Genomic DNA, 19,457 nt, shown 5'->3' with positions numbered 1-19,457 from the left:
GCACGTAGCTAGATAGTACAGAACACAGACCTCAGTTTATCCATGAATATTCCCCTAAAATAAAACTAAAAGATCTGAAAAATGTCTTATTCAATTCATCCTAAACCTAAAACATGTATAATACCTGCTCCAGGTAGCAGGTAGTAACAGAGTGGGTGGGTTTTTATTATTTCTCGCTTTATCTAATTTCAGCTGCTTTCAGCGGCGACAGTGTGGACCTGTCGATGTGAGTCAGTGTGGGCCCCAGAGGCCCCTTCCACACTAATCCTCTGTGAGTCAGTGGCCCCATTTCTCTCAAGGCAGCAAAATTAATAACAGGAAGCATCTGTCTCATGGGAACTCCCGGGCGACTGTCGGGCCACATACCGTACAGTCGAATGGAGTACATGCTGGTCTGCATACATGAACACAGCGTGGTCAGTTACTGAAGACAAAACACACAACAGTTCACTGGACAGAAACTCATCTGGCAATATCTGTGTTGGACTTCAGGCTTTACGTCAAACTCAAACCTTAGACATTCGTAATTGTATTACGTAACATTAAATTCATAACATGAAACCTTCAAAGTTACAATCTATGACTTCTTTAAAATGATTAAAAGAACAAAAGAAAAAAAACCGCACCAGAAACACTTTGAAAAATAACCCAAACTTTATGAATAATTATTTTTTCAGCTCGTCACATTATCTAGCAAGTCGCACGGCCCTGTCAGCTGATATTTGTGTGTTTAAACTGAATGGAGGGGTTGATTTGTGTATCCGGTGTAAAATCGACATACGAGCTGCTTCTTTTTAGGAACAAAGAGAGGAATGCTGTCACGTTGCTGCAGGCGATTATGTCGGCTGAATGCACTCAGCGGAGTTTTGCTGTAGTTTCTGTAGTTCTCTCTCTCTCTCTCTCGCTTCCACACTCTAACCTTCTCCTGATGAAAAGCACTGTTAAAAGCAGGTTTCCATGGATACTACAATTTCTTCCTGTACCAGAGAAAATGTACTGTGCCATAATTCCTCGGTCATCCATCTTTCTATGTTTCCTTTCCACCGAGCCAGAAGCAAATGTACATTGTTCAGTTGTGAAACAAACACTGTCTGTGTGGGTGAATAATTAAGCTACTGCTGTTGAGTGCAGTGAATTTGGCATCGGGCCCTGTTTAATGCGCAGATTATAATCTCTTAAATAAAAAGGCGTGTCTTCTCCAGCAGTGTTTATTTCCTCCATTGTTATTTTTATGTTTAAATGTTTGTCCTTGTGTTACGATAGAAGCTTTTCCCTTAACTTTGTGGCCTTTACACCATTCGAGTACATGATCCTGGCCACCATCACTGCCAACTGTGTGGTCTTGGCCTTGGAGCAGCACCTCCCTGGGGAGGATAAGACCCCCATGGCAAAGAGACTGGTGAGGCCCAAACCCTTTTCACATCCTTAAATGCAGAGATGGGCCTTTGATGGAATAGATTTGTTAAAGTTTGAATATAAGACTTTCATCTACTTCCACTTTCTATTATTTTTACTTAAACTAAAGTATCTGAGTACCTTTTTCACTACATGTCTGATCATCTGGGATGTGTATGGTTATAGGACTGAAGCCTGTTGTGTTCATATATTGTTGTATTGATCGGTCCAGCTGAGATCTGTTCCTCGTACATTATTTCCACAGGAGAAGACAGAGCCGTATTTCATTGGGATCTTCTGCTTCGAGGCTGGGATCAAGCTGGTGGCTCTTGGTTTTGTTTTCCATAAAGGGTCCTACCTAAGGAACGGCTGGAACGTCATGGACTTCATTGTTGTGCTCAGTGGGTGAGTGATTTCGTTTTGTCTCCATGACAACTTAAAAATGTTTGCCCACATCCAGAAATGTTTGTTATAAATTGAAAGATTGGTAAAATTACTCCTTGCCAAAAAGATACTGGTGAGATGGGGTGGGGGGTGGGGGTGGATTAAGAACATATTTTTGTGTATCCAAACAACTTTATGACTGTTAGCCAATCAAATCAGAGCAGGAGGTTTTCACTTTGGTTTTGCTGGAATGAGAATAAAGGCACAGATTTGCCTTGTGTGTGTGTGTGTGTGTGTGTAATCCATTGATAAAGATCAGCAAAATAACTTTAAAGGGGGGGGGGGGGGGGGGTGACAGGAACTTCAAGAAGAGTTGCAGAGGATGTATTCCTGACACGCAGTGGATGGTGTGTAGAAAAAATAATGACAATGTAATAATAATAATATAGGCAATGAGAATGACAAACTTCTAAATAAATCAGAATGTTTTGATGTTTAGATGTCTTGCAAAGTCTTCTCATGTTCCTCAGTTTGGGCGTTTAGCAGATCTTTGTTAAAGCAGTGTGTGAAAAGCACAAGTGTGACCACTAACATATATAATGGCTCAGTTCCATCAAGTGTTGATGTTAGTGAGCCGGTCTGCACAACTCAAGGTGGTTCATCCAAATGGAATGCAGCCATTATTATCTTCACAAATAACACTTTGTCTTTCTTATTTATATTATATGAAAACAATGTGATAGACTACTTTTAATTGAATTAACTCACTTTTTTTTTAATTACTTTCACCAAAAAGGTACATTTTTGGCAGGATTTTGTGCTAGTTTTCTTGTTTCTTTGATTTTCAGCCGGATTGCATAATAATTCTTTTTAAATAATCTCTGTGGGTGGGCCGTGCACATCACGATCTGAATTAAGAGCAAGATTCAGGATTTTTTTTTAATGTTGTTGAACAGTGCAACATAATGTAGATTTTTCTCAATTACTCAGAAATAATTGAGCTCACCTGATGAATTATCATGAAACTGGAGGGAAGGATGATGCCATGGAAATAAATGGTAAGAATTTGGACAAATATCTGTGATTCCGTATTACTTCCTGTAGGGTTTCTCCCAGCAGTTTTATCAGTAAATAAACTAAACTAAAACCAACCTTGGTGATCAAGGGCCATGCTCCAATTTTTTTGTGTCACTTTGGCAGAACCCTGATGAAGCACATGGTCTTGAATTAGGTTTTTGAATTAGATTAGAATTTAGATTAGGGTTCAATTTCATTAAAAGGGACTGCATGGGCTTTGGCAGATGAGCTGTAGTGAGGGACCCGAAAGCTGAAGCTGATAGAAATTGTAGATGTTTTTCAGTAGTTTCTTTAAAGGGCAGGACAGATACTGTTACAATAGAGCAATGTGTTTGCTTCCAATGGCGTTTGCAAAGCAAATCCATTTTTATTAGCTTCCTGATTACAGTGTTGTGTTTGAGAAATGCGCTGCAGAAAGTGTAGTCGTGCTTGCATGTCACGTTTCCATTCCAGGTCATGAGGCGTTCTGCTAACCTCAATAATGCATCCAACAGGGCTGGAAAAACAGAAACATGATACCTGCTTTTTTCTTTTTTTTAAACCCATATTCCAGCTATAACGGTCTTACTAATGATGTCACTATTCTTATTTTGTCAGCATTAAACACCTCTTCCACTTGTCTTTGACACAGAGACAAATATTTGATAAAGTCTTTTTGTGTTCCAGTTAGTTTGTTGCCTATAACTGACGAGATAGCATGACTGTTTCTACAAGAGGCGATGTCTTTTTATACATACCTAGAATTCTTACTGTAAATCATTGTTGTATTTAAACTAAAGCATTTGTTAGACGTTACTCTAAACTTTCCGTGCTGCTGGGATTCTCTATATTTACCTTTTGAAAGATGCAATAAAGTTTGTGTTTTGTGTCTGAATACAGCTATTCAACCCTCAGACTATTCCGTCCTATGAAGACATACATTTGGTTTAAAGGGATCACAAAAATAGAACGGTACTGCTTGGAGGAAAAATAAAATGCTTTTCTGTCAGTTAATCTTGAATCACCTTGCACTAGATTATAAAGGCTTCTAATCCTGACACAGCGGCATACAATACATTCAGCTCTTAATGTTATGTTACATGTAGATAAGATGCAGAGAAAAGTATACTTCCACGGCAGGCTGGCTCCTGCAGTCAGCAAAAGGTGGGTGGATAAGTGGATTGGCAGTTGCGTCTAAAACCTGCCTCGCTTCGCCCCCAGGACCTCTGTGAATTAAATGTGAATGCAGCGCTGGAGATGTTATGCAAAAGCATCGACGAATGGATGGAAGGCAGAGAGAGAGAGAGTAAGACGAAAGCACAAGGAGAACAAGAGAGAGCGAAGAAGATGCACAGATAAACCAGAGCAAAAAATCTTAAGCACTGCAGTGTAGAGAATTAATTGTGCTACAGTTTACATTATTACAAAAGCCGTGCTGTTTATTTCCAATTGTACAATAGTCAGAATTCTGGAAAGAGTGCCGCTGGTCTGTTTGCATCTCATTCCAACCTGACGCCCACATCCGAAAAATTCTTCTTTCTGATTCTTCTTTCTGTCTTTCTGTTTCGCGGTCTTGCTCCCTGCCTCTTACATAAAAGCCACACTTCCTGTTTACATTTACTGATCAGTTTTTGCTTTTTGCCACATTAGTGGAGTAACGCTGTTTTGTTGACAGATTTCCACAGAATTTACAAGGTTAAGATGTGCAGGTATATTAAATATCCTGTTATGAATTGCTGTTACCTTATCAGCAGTGTTTGCTTTCATGGGGTATTGGGAGATTCTTACAGTGGGCATCTAACAAAGTTTCTAAATAAGTATTTGATTTTCATTTCCTAAATAGTAAGTGAAACGTAACAAAACTTATTGTGGATAAAAATCATACATGGCTGAATCATGATTTCAATAATATGATCTACAAGTTCTCCATATATGTAAGTGTTTGGTTTCATCTGTGACCACATCTGACAGTAGCCCGATAGTTTCTACAGACTCAACTGTTCTCACTGTCACAGTATAAAACGCACCAAATCCTCACTGTATTTTCTGCAGTTCAAATATAATCTTTTCCTCTTCCAGCCACAGCTGGTTAGTGATGAAGGCCTGCTTTCTGGTTTCCTGCTGCTTCTCTCTCTCTCTCTCTCTCTCTCGCTCTCTCTCTCATACACACGGTGACTCTCACTGTGCTGCGACAGTCCAAGTAAGTCAGACTTAAAAGAAATGTCATTGAGGCCGGTTGGGAATCCAATCGAGGCCACTGGGCCAACGCCGGCGGCATTCATTCCATCTCATATTAATGAATTTCTACAGGCAAACCTGCCGGGACACGGAGCTCAATTAAAAAAAAAAAACACCTTAATCTGAGTGGAGTGTGTGTGTAGCAAAAAGGACATCAGCTCAAACAACCTACCCATCGACCAATTTAATTAACTGGGATTCCTAACATGGTCAATTATATCCTACGGCACACAGATTAGGTCGACTTGTCGCTTTGATTAGCAGTAAAATGTCTCCCAAATGTCGTGTGTGTGCTTGAACCTAAATGACATTGATCTTCAGCTGTGTGTGTGTGTGTGTGTGCACAACCCTACAGGGTGTGTGTCTGTGTGTGGGTGCCAGCATCCCGTCACAGTGTGTGAAGGATTTCAGCTTTCGGTTGTTGCCCCAGTCGGCTGTCCTCCTCGCAGGGTATGGGCTTGCTAAAATTGTTTCTCTTCAGAATGATGAATAACACAACTGGGTGGGAGTTGGGAATGATTCATTCGCCATCTGGCACGAGGACAGACACACAGGAGTGAGAAAATATTACTTCAATTCCTGTCCTTCTAGTACCTAAAACCGAGTAAACAAGTAAAGGGTTAGATGACACTAAGGTCATGGAAGGTCAGAGCACAATCCATGTCTGGCTGAATTTCATCGATAATAATGAGATAAATCTGATGCAAAATAAGAAAATATTGTTTTATTTGACTGGACTACATTGACAGAGATCTCAATAACCTGAGAAGAGTAAAACACCAAAGATAGTTTTCTTTAACTAAACTAAGAGTCATATTCCCGTGCTAGTAGTTGACTCAAACTTGAGTTTAAAGAACAGGATGATTTCGATTAAATAAAATAAAATAATAAATTGCAATAAATTCAAACCAATGGCAGTTAAACTTGATAAATCATTCCAAACGCTCCAAACACTATCATGTTTGAAATCACGCTACTGCTGATTTAACGTGTTGATCACTTTCAATGGAATGGTGCATCAGATTTTTGAACTTCACATTATTTGCTAAGATATTACCAAAGTTTTAATGGTGTAACTGTTACACCATTAAAACTTTGGTTGGCTAAATCATGTTAGATCATTGCTAAAGGACGGATCAGTTACTAAAACTAATTCAGACATTGAAAGTAAAATGATGAGCTCATGGAGGATCTATGAAGAACGGCCGCCTGGTCTCAGCTCTAATTCTACTCTAATAACTGAACTAAACAATTGCTCATTTTGAATTAATCTCTTTTTCATGTAACCCCAGTTCAGCACAGCAGCATCAAAGGACTTGTGACTTGCATGGGTTTATCCCCCCCCCCCCAGATTGAATTCAACACCACGAATTTATTAATGCATTATGTGGATGCTGATTTGGCTGCATTAGCATATGCAGAGCCGTGCTGAAAAGGTGAGCAGCGTGACGCCGATGATTGCTGCAGTTTTCGGTGGTGTTCTGAGTGTGGGTGGAGGCGTGTGGGAGAAGCATTCTGCGTTCTGTGCATGTAATGAATTCAGCCTCTCCAGATTCATACAATATTGTGTAACAGTGCTTCACTTTATCAGCCATGGAGGAAGAGCTTCATCTCTCATTGTGCACATTAACTCACCGACTGAACGGAGTTGGATCTGTGGGGACTGATGAGGGTCAGCTGACGTGGATGTTTTTGTCCGGGTCCACAATTGCAATCAGTTTTTCCAAACAGATGTACATGATGTACCTCAAGCGATGCCCGACATACAGACCTGGAACCTGTTTTAAAACGGAGACATTTTTTTGTCTCATATTTGAAAGCTGACAAATTGCAGGTTCCTCTATTGCCAATTGTGCCAATGCAATTGTTTCTTCAGTGACATCATTTCTAATCTAATTCAAAAATCAAAACAAAAAGAACATCTACTGTGTGTGTGTGTGTGTGTGTGTGTGTGTGGAGATGATTCATACACTTTTGCTTTAATTTTCAAGGTGGTCTCCGCTGACTTTCTGTGCTCAAAGTACAGCCTTGAAGGAGCGGCGCCGATGCCTGCCTCTTCTCGGCATGTTTGGTTGAAGGTTATGTCCACAGGCTCCCACTCCTCCGTTACCACTCTGTCTCAGCATCTCTCACTCCATCATCTCATCATTAGAGCCACAAAAGCAAGAGCAAGGCTAAACAAAGAGACTCCTTAATGGTCGCCAGCTCTAATATTAATTTACATTGATTGTATTTGACCTGGGCGGCATGGTGGCGCAGTCGTAAGCTCTGTTGCAAGACGGTCACAGGTTCGAATCCAACGTGTGGCCTCCCTCACAGAGCTCATTCACTCGTTCATTTTGCCTCTCTGCCTCCCACTCCCTTCAGGAGCGGTTCTGCGTGGGCGTGCACTTGAGTTTCTGCCATGTGCTTCCTACCCCCTGATCTCTCTTTCTCTCTCACACACACGTGTGTGTATATATATATATATATATATATACACTCCCCCACATTTCCTCACACTGGCCAGATTTTATGAGTTTGATTATTTGTATCTCTGTGAACAGAGAGAGAAATCTAGAAAATCATTTTTACTTCTAAGATCATTTGCTGCACTTCTGTTTGTGAAAACATAATGTTTTTCTCATTAAGATAAACAACACATAACCAAAAGCAGCATTGGAATGTGATGCCTGCTATGTGCTGTTGTTTGTTAGAGATTGCCTTCCTGCTCCTGATGCTGTTTTTCACTGTTTGTGTGTAGGTGGAGGGACATCGGTGTGTGTGTGTGTGAGTAGAGATGCCTGCGAGGTGTGTGTGGCTACGAATCCTTTGTCTCTCCCCACACAAGCCTGTTGCATTAATGGCTGTAGTGTCACTGCATGACAATTTTCCTTTGGCGCGACTCAGCTCCAAAACGGCCCCAAGCCTTTTTGTTGTCTTTTACCTATTTGTGTCCTTAATTTTATGAAGCATTTATCTCAAGACACTAGCACTAGATTTAACGGATGGATTTTTTGATGTCTCCCTCTTGTATTTTCTCAAATTTTGCCCACATGTAGTCTTTATTCCAAAGCAAGAGATGATAATGCATCTGCCCGATAGTCCTTGTAATTAGTTCTATTGTTTTTCATGTGTGTGTGTTCTCCCAGGATCCTTGCGACTGCTGGGGCCCACATGAACATCCCAGTCGACCTCCGGACCCTGAGGGCAGTACGAGTGTTGAGACCTCTCAAACTTGTCTCTGGGATCCCAAGTGAGTCTTTTCCTGACCTCGAGGCCTGCAGTGTGAGGACAAACAACAGTTAATGCTGCAAGGTCTAAGATTATTCTGTACAGCGAATTTGTAGGACTTTTTCAGATCACATTTCTATTATTTATTTAAGTATTAATGCAATCTCCAAATAAATTTTGGGGCCATTATAAACATAAGTCCATTAATTTTAGCATTATACAGCTATTTTCTGAAGACACTACTTAAACCCACTCATGTATTTACCAACTTAAGAAGCTCTGTGTAAAAATGTGCTTTTTTTATTTAAATGTGCGTAGATTTGTTTGTTCAATTTGTTTTTGTTCTTAAGAGACTTTCTTTGCTAAGTTTCAGACTGCATTGTGTTTAATGATCCTTACAGAGGCACAACTGGCATTCGCATGATTATACTAACAAAAGCAGTTATCATGCAAGTTAAAATGGTGTCCATACAACCTATAAACGCATATGGAGAGACTTGCATTCTTGAGCAGGAAATATTTTTTCTCTGTGAATATTCTAAGGCTTGCAGATTGTGCTGAAGTCCATCATGAAGGCCATGATTCCGTTGCTCCAAATCGGCCTTCTCTTGTTCTTTGCCATCCTCATGTTCGCCATCATCGGCCTGGAGTTCTACAGCGGGAAGCTTCACCACACCTGCCTGCCGTCTGTCGACATCCTCGGTACGGCTCGTGCACACCACTAACACCAAAGAGGGCACTCCAAGAACCCAGCCACATTTTTTCCCCCTAATGGTCATTTCATGCTTTGATTTTACCAACATTATCATCCGTTAGATTATTATTATTATTAGAAGATTATGGCCATCCTTTTTTTGTGCTTGGCTTTATCAGCAGGTGCATCAAACGTGTGACTATACTCACTGTTCTAAAACAGTCTGTGTGAACATCTTTGTTTGAGGCCCTGAGGTTTTCATGGATTGGTAGCAGCAAGCTCAAGGGTACTATTAGAGTCGTTTCTGGTGAATTTAGCTGCTGCCTAATTAGTGAAAAACTACTCTCTAATCACAAGGCGCACCACAGCATTTACTGTCACCGACCAACACAAAGACGGGCTGAGATATGAAGCCTGAAAGAAATGCACATTTTATTTTTGGAGAAAATGATATTTAAATTCATGCATTTTTTTGTTATTTTCAAAAATGTAAACAAATAACACTTAAATAAACATACAGTATGTATTAATGAATGGCTGTAGTGTCAGAAAACCTTGTCCAAACATACTGCACATACTTTATAAGAGGCACCATATAACTAACTATATGTTTGGAGTGGACTCCATGACTCCATGACTCCATGACTCATGGCTATTATAAAACATGAGACATGATTGCTTATTATAGATTCTATGGAGTTAACTGCAATGAAGTGGTCAAATACATTTAATATTGAACTAATTCATAACAATCACAGGGAAAAGAGGGGTTGTAGCGTAACATACATTACATGAATAAAATGTAAAGCAAATCAAAGATCCAAACCGTTATTATAGTCTTCTTTTTTATTTTTGCAGACAATGAGACTGTTGACTCTTCAGAGTTGGCGTTTGCGTGCGGAGTGAGGAAATGTCCAGAAAGGTACGACTGCAACGACACTTGGATCGGCCCCAACGACGGCATCACGCAGTTCGACAACATCCTGTTTGCTGTGCTCACCGTCTTCCAGTGCATCACCATGGAGGGATGGACGGCTGTTCTCTACAACGTAAAACCAGGAGTTCGCTTCTGCAGAGATACATGAGCTGCACAGTGGCTGTAAATTGTTATAATGAATGAATGTATGGCTTTCAGACCAACGACGCCTTGGGCCTCACGTGGAACTGGCTGTACTTCATCCCTCTCATCATTATCGGCTCGTTCTTTGTGCTGAACCTCGTGCTGGGCGTCCTGTCTGGGTGAGTGAGGCCCTTCCTCTGCATACCTCCCCGCAGCGGTGTCTCCATTTAGGTGCCATGACTGCCGTTATTTTTTTAACACTTCCTTTTCAGAGAATTTGCCAAGGAGAGGGAGAGGGTGGAGAACCGGAGGGCTTTCATGAAGCTGCGCCGTCAGCAGCAGGTGGAGCGAGAGCTGAACGGATACCGGGCCTGGATAGACAGGGCAGGTAATGGGCTGCAGAACAGTTTCACATCTACCGCCGTTCAGTTATGTAGCTGTCGCCTACTGTCGAGTACAGTGAACCCGTGAGCTCCATCCACTCCTCAACTGCATCTAAATTCAACCACGAGTCCAACAAAATCCACAAGTTGTTGTAACACTTCATGCATTTTTTTGTACAGATCAAACAAGATGCAAAGTGTTACCCAGTTAATAGTTTTTAAATATGCCTTGCAGGTAAATCTGGTTACCTTCGGCCAGCCTAGCCCTATCCAGTCTTTCCACTAAGCTAAGCCAACTGGCTACTTTAGTTAGCATTGTGCAACCTTGTCTATTTCCCAGAATGTCAAACTACTAATTCAGCACATTTAAATTCATTACTATGCAGTGAGACAGAGTTTAGAGATATGGAAACAGTTACACTCAACAAAGGTGTGTGTTGCACACATGCACACACAGCGCCATAATGGCAATCTGCAGCACGTTGCTAAACCCCCACGCAGATAGAGGGTGAGAAAAAAGTGACACTGAGTCACGGACAAAAAAAATGTGATCATGTGTGTTTTCATTGCATGTGCATGTGAGAGAGATGCAGTGCACGATAATGTGAGCATGGATGTGGGTGAGTGTGGGAAGAGGGAGCGAGATATTGAGAAATGCAAGAGAGAGAGAGCTTTTTTTGTTTTTTTTGTTTTTTTTTACATTTGCTGTACATTCATTTGACATCAAATGCAAATGAGTGCAGACATCCTAAGTGATAGAAAGCGACTGTGCTGTAATGAAAACTCTTTGCGTAACCCGCTGGTTTTATTGCATTACAGAGGAGGTGATGCTTGCAGAGGAAAATAAAAATTCAGGGAGATCGGCGTTAGACGGTGAGTTCAGACAATTGAGACACATGATCTGTGCCTTGCGTGTGGATTTATAATTACTGTGTTACAATGTCCACAGAGAGTCCTGTCTGATGGGATACCTGTCAATGCATTGTGAAACATGCCAAACCCAATCCTCGTGTTTAATCCCTCATGAGTGCTGCCTTAACATTTAGCTATTTAATTATCAACTCTTGTGCATGAAGGAAAATAAAATCATCTTATCGGAAGCAGGAAATATTGGGAATCCAGCTAATCCAGTCGTCAGGAGATTTTGTATGATCTGTCTGGTGTTTTTCAACCGATGAGTGGAGGTGGATTGTTGTTAATTCAGGCATCAGTGGCAAGAAAGGGCTTCACTGATTCATCCTGTGAGAGAAACGTGTTCATCTCGCCTCTGCACCTCCACATGCACGACATCTATGAGTAAAACCATAAAAACGAAACTGAACAATAAAAACTAATCGCCGTTTCCCAGCAATTATGAGTTAATCTTTATTCCACAGCCTGTATCTGTATTTTTTCTTAAGCGTTAGCGCCAAGTATTGGCACTTCCCACAGAAAAGTGTGTAACTGACCAGTAATTCATTATTTTAGTGCTAAAGAGAGCGAGTAAGAAGACTGGCGCCCGGAGAGGAGCGCCGATGGATGAAAAGTTCACGGACATGTCTACAGCCAGTGAGTGAAGACGTTTACCTTTACAGTCGAGTCAGTTATCACCCCATGCCCCCCCCCCCCCCCCCCCCCCGATTCCTTACCTTCCATCCTTATACACCCCAGGCATGTCACGATCGAGGATGAATTTCCGCAGCGGCCGCCGTGGCCCCGCTGCCTACTTGCGACGTAAAGAGCGCATGTTGCGCATCTCCATCCGCCGCATGGTGAAGACGGACACGTTCTACCTGATGGTGCTCAACCTCGTGGCTCTCAACACTATCTGCGTGGCCATCGTCCACCACAACCAGCCCGACTGGCTGACCATTTTCCTCTGTGGGTTTCCACATCACGCCTGATCAATGCTTTGCTTTTGGCAGACGGCCGCCGCGCTCGTCTCTAATCCGATCGTTTTCTCATCTAGACTACGCCGAGTTTGTGTTCCTGGGACTCTTCTTGGCTGAGATGTTTCTGAAGATGTATGGCCTGGGCTTCCGGCTCTACTTTCATTCTTCGTTCAACTGCTTTGACTGCGGGGTGAGGTCAAAAATAAATGAAAGAGGATTTAATACAGTTCCTGTTTCATATCATCAATTGAAGAAGTCAAAGTTAAAATCTATAATCGATCAATGTAAATTTGAGGAGGTACAATTATTTTCCCTTCCACTGTTGCTGATCTAATCGAACCAATTTGTGGTTCGGCATCTTTTGCAGGTGATTGTTGGCAGCATCTTCGAAGTGGTTTGGGGCTTCTTTAGACCTGGCATGTCATTTGGCATCAGTGTACTGAGGGCACTGAGACTCCTGAGAATTTTCAAGATCACCAAGTAAGCGGGACAACATGAACAAAGAAACGTGTTCTGACTGAATCGGGGTTGGGTCGTGGCATCGATTGTGCTGACAAAGCGTTTGTGGTTTGTCTCCGTCAGATACTGGGCCTCTCTCAGGAACCTGGTCGTGTCCCTCATGAGCTCCATGAAGTCCATCATCAGCCTGCTTTTTCTCCTCTTTCTCTTCATCGTGGTGTTCGCTCTGCTGGGGATGCAGCTGTTTGGAGGAAGGTGAGGAACGCCTCCCAACGCTGCCATGCCGATTGTCACAGAAAAGTCTTCCTCTTTTATATTCGTCCTTGGTCTGAGCCTGCATTCTATCTACCTTCCTAGGTTCATCTTTGAAGATTACACTCCCACCAACTTTGACACATTTCCAGCTGCCGTCATGACAGTGTTTCAGGTTTGGCTCCCACAGATCCCCCCCCCCCCCCCTGCTGTCCATGACACATTGCACCCTGGGGCATTTCTCACCCCAGGCGCAGATTAAACAACTCCGCTCACCCCCCCTTGCCTCCGCTTCCATCCCACACAGCCATGCACAACGCTGTGAACGACTCCACATCAACTCTGCAGCAAATCAGCATTCATTGTCTTATCCTGATGCCAGTTAAATGTCGTATCGTGAACTAATTCTTCCGACAGGGTTAGTAGTAAATCTCCCGTTTCATGTTTTCTTGAGTTGTTTATGCTGTTTTATGCATCTCCATAGATTTTGACTGGTGAGGACTGGAACGAGGTGATGTATAATGGGATCCGCTCACAGGGTGGAGTGCAGTATGGAATGTGGTCATCGATATACTTCATAGTACTCACCCTGTTTGGAAACTGTATCCTTATTGACCCTTCGATACCCATTCCAAATCTGTGACTCACAGTTGTGTCTTCATCAGGGCTGCAAGAAGAGTCATCTTGCAGGTTCACTGTTGCTGCTTCATAAAGTTGTTGCTTTCGTTTTGTTCCGTTGCTGCCTTTATCGCATTGGCTGATCCGTCCGTTAAATAGTCCTGAATTGCCATTGCAGTTTTCATACAGGAATTACAATATGGTAATTATATGCAAGAGATGATTTGCGTCCCTCCTCACGCTTAGATCCGTGTTATGTAACAGAATCCGGTTACAGGGTAACTCCCCAGAGAGCAGCAGGCGTATTTTAAATTGAAAGCGTTTTAATGCATCTTCAGAATCTGTCAGTCTTCCAAAACACACACACAGATGGCGCCTCACAGTTTGATCTTAACTGTCTGACGACAGACACACTGCTGAACGTCTTTTTGGCCATTGCCGTGGATAATCTGGCCAACGCACAGGAACTAACAAAGGTTTGTGCTATTAAGCCTGAGAAAATAGTATTTTATATATATTTAAACATGCACACGCCTTCATTTTTGTGAGTTAATGAAGTATTCAATGAATTTACAGGCATCCAATTATTAAATCTGTATTTCTATCTGGTATTTATCAGGATGAAGAGGAGGAAGAGGAGTTCTTCAACCAAAGATATGCCAGAGGGAGAGACGGCCTGATATCCGAGTAAGTTCATTTCAACGCCTCATGAAAACAGAACTTCCTTGAATGTTTCTGAGATCCCATCTCTGCTTCAGCAGCTCAGATTAGGGCATTTTATTCAAATTGGAAACTTGGTCATAATGTTTCAAAGTGTCTTCAGCTAACTTTAAATACAGTATGAGTGAGAAACGTGACAAGTGGGGGTCGTCCTGAATTTTGATCATCATGTTAATGAAAATCAGAATTACCACCTGGACATTGAACGTTGACGCTCGGAGAGCCTGTTCCACCATCCGCACGCTGAACATTAGGCTGCAAAGACATGTTTAAAGCATCGATGACATCATTCTGAATGTCTATGAATGTGCCTGTTTTCAAAAGCATGACCACCTTCAGACTGACGCAGCATGACTGAAGCTCCTCCTACTATTATCCTGGCCTGTGATTGGTCAGGAGCAGCCCTCTTCTGATGACGTGTGCGATCATTGCGGCTCCTTTCACTGATACGTGACAGTAGGTCAGCAGGAGAAGGAGGGCAGAGGGTACTTTTCAAGATTGTTGGGAAGAGCGAGAAGTCTTGATATGTCTGTCTACAGGGAAGAGGCACAATGTGGCCATGGAGCCGTCATTGGGGGGGGGGGCAAACTTGCAAACATAACCTCAATGAACAACAACGTGCTCACTGTCAAGAATTAGCAAACTTATTTCAAGTGTTGCAAAAGTGCATAAACAAGGTTTATGGTTCAAACCCGTGCCCCTGCAGTCTGAATGTCAAAGTATCTTTGAGCGTTGATTGGCAGAGAGCAGGTTTTTCTACGCTGCACTGCGTAATTATATGTGACAAAACTTCTTCTTGTAAAGGCCTTAAATGCAAAAACGATAACTTTAAACTTCAAATATTGTGTAGGAGGTCTTTTACCAAAGCCCATGTGAAACAAAAGTGAATAATGTTTGGGAGGAAAATAGACTCTGTGTGACTCCTCAGAGTAAGAAAAGGAAAATGATTGCTTATGTATTGATCGCTGACAGGTGGCACTGGATGTATCATTTGTCCGTTACATATTTGAATGTCTTGTTCGTGCTGCAGCTTCCCAGGTGCTGATTTTGATGTGTATTACAGTGTTTTTCTGGTTCCATCATGTTGTCTTGTTTTTATGCCTGTTATGTGACACTGACCAAAATGTGGTGTTCCGTTAGCCTGAGATCAATTTTAATCTCGCATAGTAAATCGGTAATAGCGTTTCATGTAACAGGACAATAAAGTTGATGATTTCAAAACTGATTTAAATTCCCTCCAAACACATTTTGCTCTGTGTCACTGCAAATGTTCTGTGTATGTTGTAAAACACTAATGTCTTGTTTTCAAAAATCACTCATTGATTACATGGACAACAAAAGAATCTGAATATCAGTAAGTATAATCAAACGCCTTTCTGTTTCAAAGATTTCCTCCCTTCAGTTTCCCTGCTCAATTGTCAAGATTATTTCTTTTAGACATTACACGGTTTCTACCTAAATCCTGCACTTTACCTATTTTGTTGTTTTGTTTGTTGCTTTTCTATTCCTCCTTTTTTTGGTCTGTCCGTTATCTCCAGGTACCTTTTTTTGTTTTTGAATGTATTTGTTATTTGTCATTTAACTTCACAGAAAAGGTGTGTCCTTTTCTTGCTACTTTATTTTAATTTAATTTGACTGTTTTTTTTTATCATAACTGGTATGCCCGCTATGACTCTCAATGTTTCCTGTCACCAATTCCTCAACTTTGTTCCTGCTCCTGGCCTGTGTTGATGTAGAATATTTTCTGGTTCTTAGTGGGAGGAGAAGACCCTACCTATACAGGAAACGAGCCATTCACAGAGGGCGACCAAACTTTCCCGATGAAACCGAGGGTGCAACAGGAACTGGGGATGAGCAACCCCTTAACAGCTCAAACGCCTTCGCCAACCGTCGGGAGAGGAGGAGAAAGGTAAATATGTCCGTGTGGGAGCAGAGAGCCAACCAGCTACGCAAACGCCGGCAGCTGGCAAGCAGAGAAGAGCTGTTTGGCAGCCCCACTGAAGAGAACAGCGAAACGCCCGCCGCCCCCCACCACCCCGCTACCCTCTCCCCAAGGGCCAGCCCAGCTCACCTGCCGGAGTCTCCCATGTCTGTCTCCATTCCCATCCCTGATCCTCCAGTGGCTGAGCCGCTGGTCAACCTGAGTGAAGAGAAACCTGGTGGAGCTCACCACCGGACCACGAGTGGGGGCAGGCACAGGATTGCCCGCAAGTGCAGACCCAGTCAAGGGAACGATGACGGGGCGCGACACAGACGTCACCGTCACCGTGAAGCTCGCCCGGAAGCCAAGAGTCTGGACTGTATCCAGTCGCCACACGAAGTGCTGCATGTGAGGCGGTCACTCAGTCAGGAAAGGAAGGCACTGGATGAGACGGAGGAGAAAGATGAAAGTGAGGAGCGAAAAGGAAAAGCAGAGGCAGAAGGAGAGGCAGTCCCAGATGATTGTGGGACATGCATCATTAACCCATATGCAGAAGTTGGAGACTGTACAAGGTAAGACATTTCCAGAGGTGGACAATAATGTCTCTACCTCTTTGTGTGACCTGATGTGGTAAAAATCCATTTAACTGAAATGTGCCAGCATTAATTTCCCATCAGAACCTGTCATATTGCTTTTTAACCCCCCCGAAACAGATATGTGGCCCCAGACATGGACCATTTATCCCACTGCCTAGTGATCCGGTGTATCCAATGCGAAGAAGAACATTTATGACATTTTTCTGATCAGACCATCTGATGGAGATCATGACATTACGTGGATTTGCATATTACACATTTCCGTACTCAATAGTTGTCAAAAGTGTACCAAAGCGTCTTTGAGTTTCCAGAAAAGCGCTATATAAATAAAATGCATTATAATTATTATTATTAAAGTCGATCATGTTTTTAACTCGATCTATACAGCACAGCAATTATATTTCAGCAGGTGACCTTTGTTGCACTTCATACCACTCGCTCCTCCTGTCCTTTGCCTGACTCTTCACCCACCACTGTCCAAGGAAAAAAAGACGCAAAATGAACTCAATTCAAATGCATTTTAATAAGCTATGCCACCGGTTTAGCTAAAAATGTGGAGATTTTAAAGGCCCGATTCTCTCAAAGGGAAATATTCTGGGAACTTTCAAAGTAAATGAATGTTATGCGACAGAAGAAGGGTCAAACACATACTAGAGCGTTAGCACAGGAAGTTAGTGATGTATTCTCCTCCCCCCCCCCCCCACTTCAGAGCGGCTTTGCCCAGCGCTGACGTTCCGGATCCTCCTCAGTGTGAGCAGCTGCTCGACTGCGACTGGCCTGAGCCGGATGGACGTGGGCACACGGAGCAGTGCGAGTCCTCAAGCCCAAACGTCTCAGTGGAACCTGCCGTAGAAGCCACAGAGTTCACCGTGAGGACCGTGGAGTCTGGGAGCCGGCCGGTGTCTGTCAGATGCAACAAGTCCAACCTGGAGGGAAGCGTGGCGATTGAAATGTCTGCGCCGCCACCGCCGCCGCCGCCGCTGCCGCTGGGGCTCACCCCCGTGACAGGTAGAACTGCACCACTTCTACCTACAGTCACGCTTACTGTGCTTATGTAGTGGGACTTAGCATCAGTGTCACTCTGGTTCACCTTGTGTAGGTGTTTCTGACATTGATAAGAGTGCCACTCTTGCAGTTTCTGATGAAACCATTATTCCGGTGAGTCACATTGCTCTTTCATCGTCATTGCTGTTCATGTACCGCTAATGCATCTTCTCCCCCTCTCTTGAACGTCTGTCTGGGCTTTAGGGAACAGCAAGGAGTTGGAGGCTTGCAGTCCTGACGACGAAGATGAGGAGACCGAAGAGGAGGAGGAGGAGGAGGAACCTCCAGCTCCTCCCAAACGCGTTGCTCCAGACAGCATGTTCATCTTCAAGGCGTCCAACCCGTAAGGCGCTACACGATCCACTAAATCACTTGAGGTCTGACGTTTTTTTGCCCCTTCATCAGTTAATCAATGTCTTCTTCCTCGGTCTGCAGCATTAGGAGGATTTGCCACTACATTGTGACTCTGCGTTACTTTGAGATGACGATCCTCCTCGTGATTGTCGCCAGCAGCATAGCACTGGCTGCTGAAGACCCAGTCGCCACCAATTCAGAGAGAAATAAGGTGAGGTCAGAATGCATGTTCATCTGGAGTCATCTGATGTTCGTTCACCAGCAACTGCCCGGGAAAAAGATCTTACAGCAATGAAACACTGGTGAGGAAATTAACAAAAGCAGATGCTCTAAACTTGACTTCATGTATGTAGCTCGTGAACACTAGATTGCATTTTCATAAAGGCAACCTATTTTAATGGGGACAAATGGATGCATAGTCTATAAATCTGCTGGTGAATATATGGATTTCTGTCTGATCCTAAGCTAACATTAGTCTGTCAACTGCAGTACGTCATGACACATTTGTTTTAAGGCCTGTGCCCAGAGAAATATAGCAGCTTGGCATTTCTTCAAGGCTTTAACAACTCTGCATCAGGGCAGGTGTCAAAAGTGACCAAATAAGCAACGTCTAGAATGGAGAGACAGAGTGAAAGTCCTCCAACGCCATCCATGGGTTGTCCTGCCAGTCGGTTCTCGTCCTCGGATGGGACCGCATACTCTGACTCACTGTTGAAATGAATGATCCCACATGTTACGCTCACTGTGCAGCAGAAGACTAACGTAGCACTCAAAGTCTGCAGTTATGTCGTCAACAAGGAGGTTAGAAAGGCCTCCAAGGAAACCTCCAACCCAGAGCAAAACGGTTTTCGTGCTGGTGCTACTCTGGGGCGTTCCTTTGACTCACATCAGGCGTTATTTGGCCGAATAACAAAACTGTGTAAATCTCTTTTAGCATAAAAGTGCAGTCTGTGGATTTTTTTTATGAATCTGAGAAATTCCATACAGATTATCAGTTTAAAGTTAGAAAGATTGGTATTTTGTATATGAGATCCACAAAGATCTCTTATACAAAAGTATATTTTTATATATATACCAATATATATTTTTGTTTGTGAATAATCCAGGTCCTCCGTTATTTTGACTACGTCTTCACTGGAGTCTTCACATTCGAGATGATCATAAAGGTGAGAAGCGGAAAGATTATTTTCTCCACTCTG

The 19,457-nt window shown here is 42.8% G+C and overlaps 1 protein-coding gene across 1 annotated transcript in view; it reads left to right on the top strand.

Moving 5' to 3' along the window:
• Positions 1-19,457, top strand: part of LOC137905068 (voltage-dependent R-type calcium channel subunit alpha-1E-like) — a 37,090-nt gene that overhangs the window by 6,975 nt on the left and 10,658 nt on the right. Inside the window, exons 3-24 of the mRNA XM_068749294.1 lie at positions 1,294-1,399; positions 1,661-1,800; positions 8,205-8,308; positions 8,830-8,988; positions 9,839-10,029; positions 10,116-10,219; positions 10,313-10,428; positions 11,243-11,296; positions 11,891-11,971; positions 12,074-12,283; positions 12,372-12,484; positions 12,662-12,774; positions 12,877-13,008; positions 13,111-13,180; positions 13,490-13,607; positions 14,032-14,099; positions 14,243-14,310; positions 16,099-16,836; positions 17,570-17,868; positions 18,109-18,247; positions 18,340-18,469; positions 19,365-19,424. Coding sequence (XP_068605395.1) covers positions 1,294-1,399; positions 1,661-1,800; positions 8,205-8,308; positions 8,830-8,988; positions 9,839-10,029; positions 10,116-10,219; positions 10,313-10,428; positions 11,243-11,296; positions 11,891-11,971; positions 12,074-12,283; positions 12,372-12,484; positions 12,662-12,774; positions 12,877-13,008; positions 13,111-13,180; positions 13,490-13,607; positions 14,032-14,099; positions 14,243-14,310; positions 16,099-16,836; positions 17,570-17,868; positions 18,109-18,247; positions 18,340-18,469; positions 19,365-19,424 — 3,313 coding nt within the window. The remainder of the gene's footprint in view (positions 1-1,293; positions 1,400-1,660; positions 1,801-8,204; positions 8,309-8,829; positions 8,989-9,838; positions 10,030-10,115; positions 10,220-10,312; positions 10,429-11,242; positions 11,297-11,890; positions 11,972-12,073; positions 12,284-12,371; positions 12,485-12,661; positions 12,775-12,876; positions 13,009-13,110; positions 13,181-13,489; positions 13,608-14,031; positions 14,100-14,242; positions 14,311-16,098; positions 16,837-17,569; positions 17,869-18,108; positions 18,248-18,339; positions 18,470-19,364; positions 19,425-19,457) is intronic.

This window comes from Brachionichthys hirsutus, chromosome 15, assembly GCF_040956055.1.
Source record: "Brachionichthys hirsutus isolate HB-005 chromosome 15, CSIRO-AGI_Bhir_v1, whole genome shotgun sequence".
Taxonomy (NCBI): Eukaryota; Metazoa; Chordata; class Actinopteri; order Lophiiformes; family Brachionichthyidae; genus Brachionichthys; species Brachionichthys hirsutus.
The sequence above is the reverse complement of the archived record's forward strand: the minus strand, read 5'-3'. Positions and strand labels throughout refer to the sequence as shown.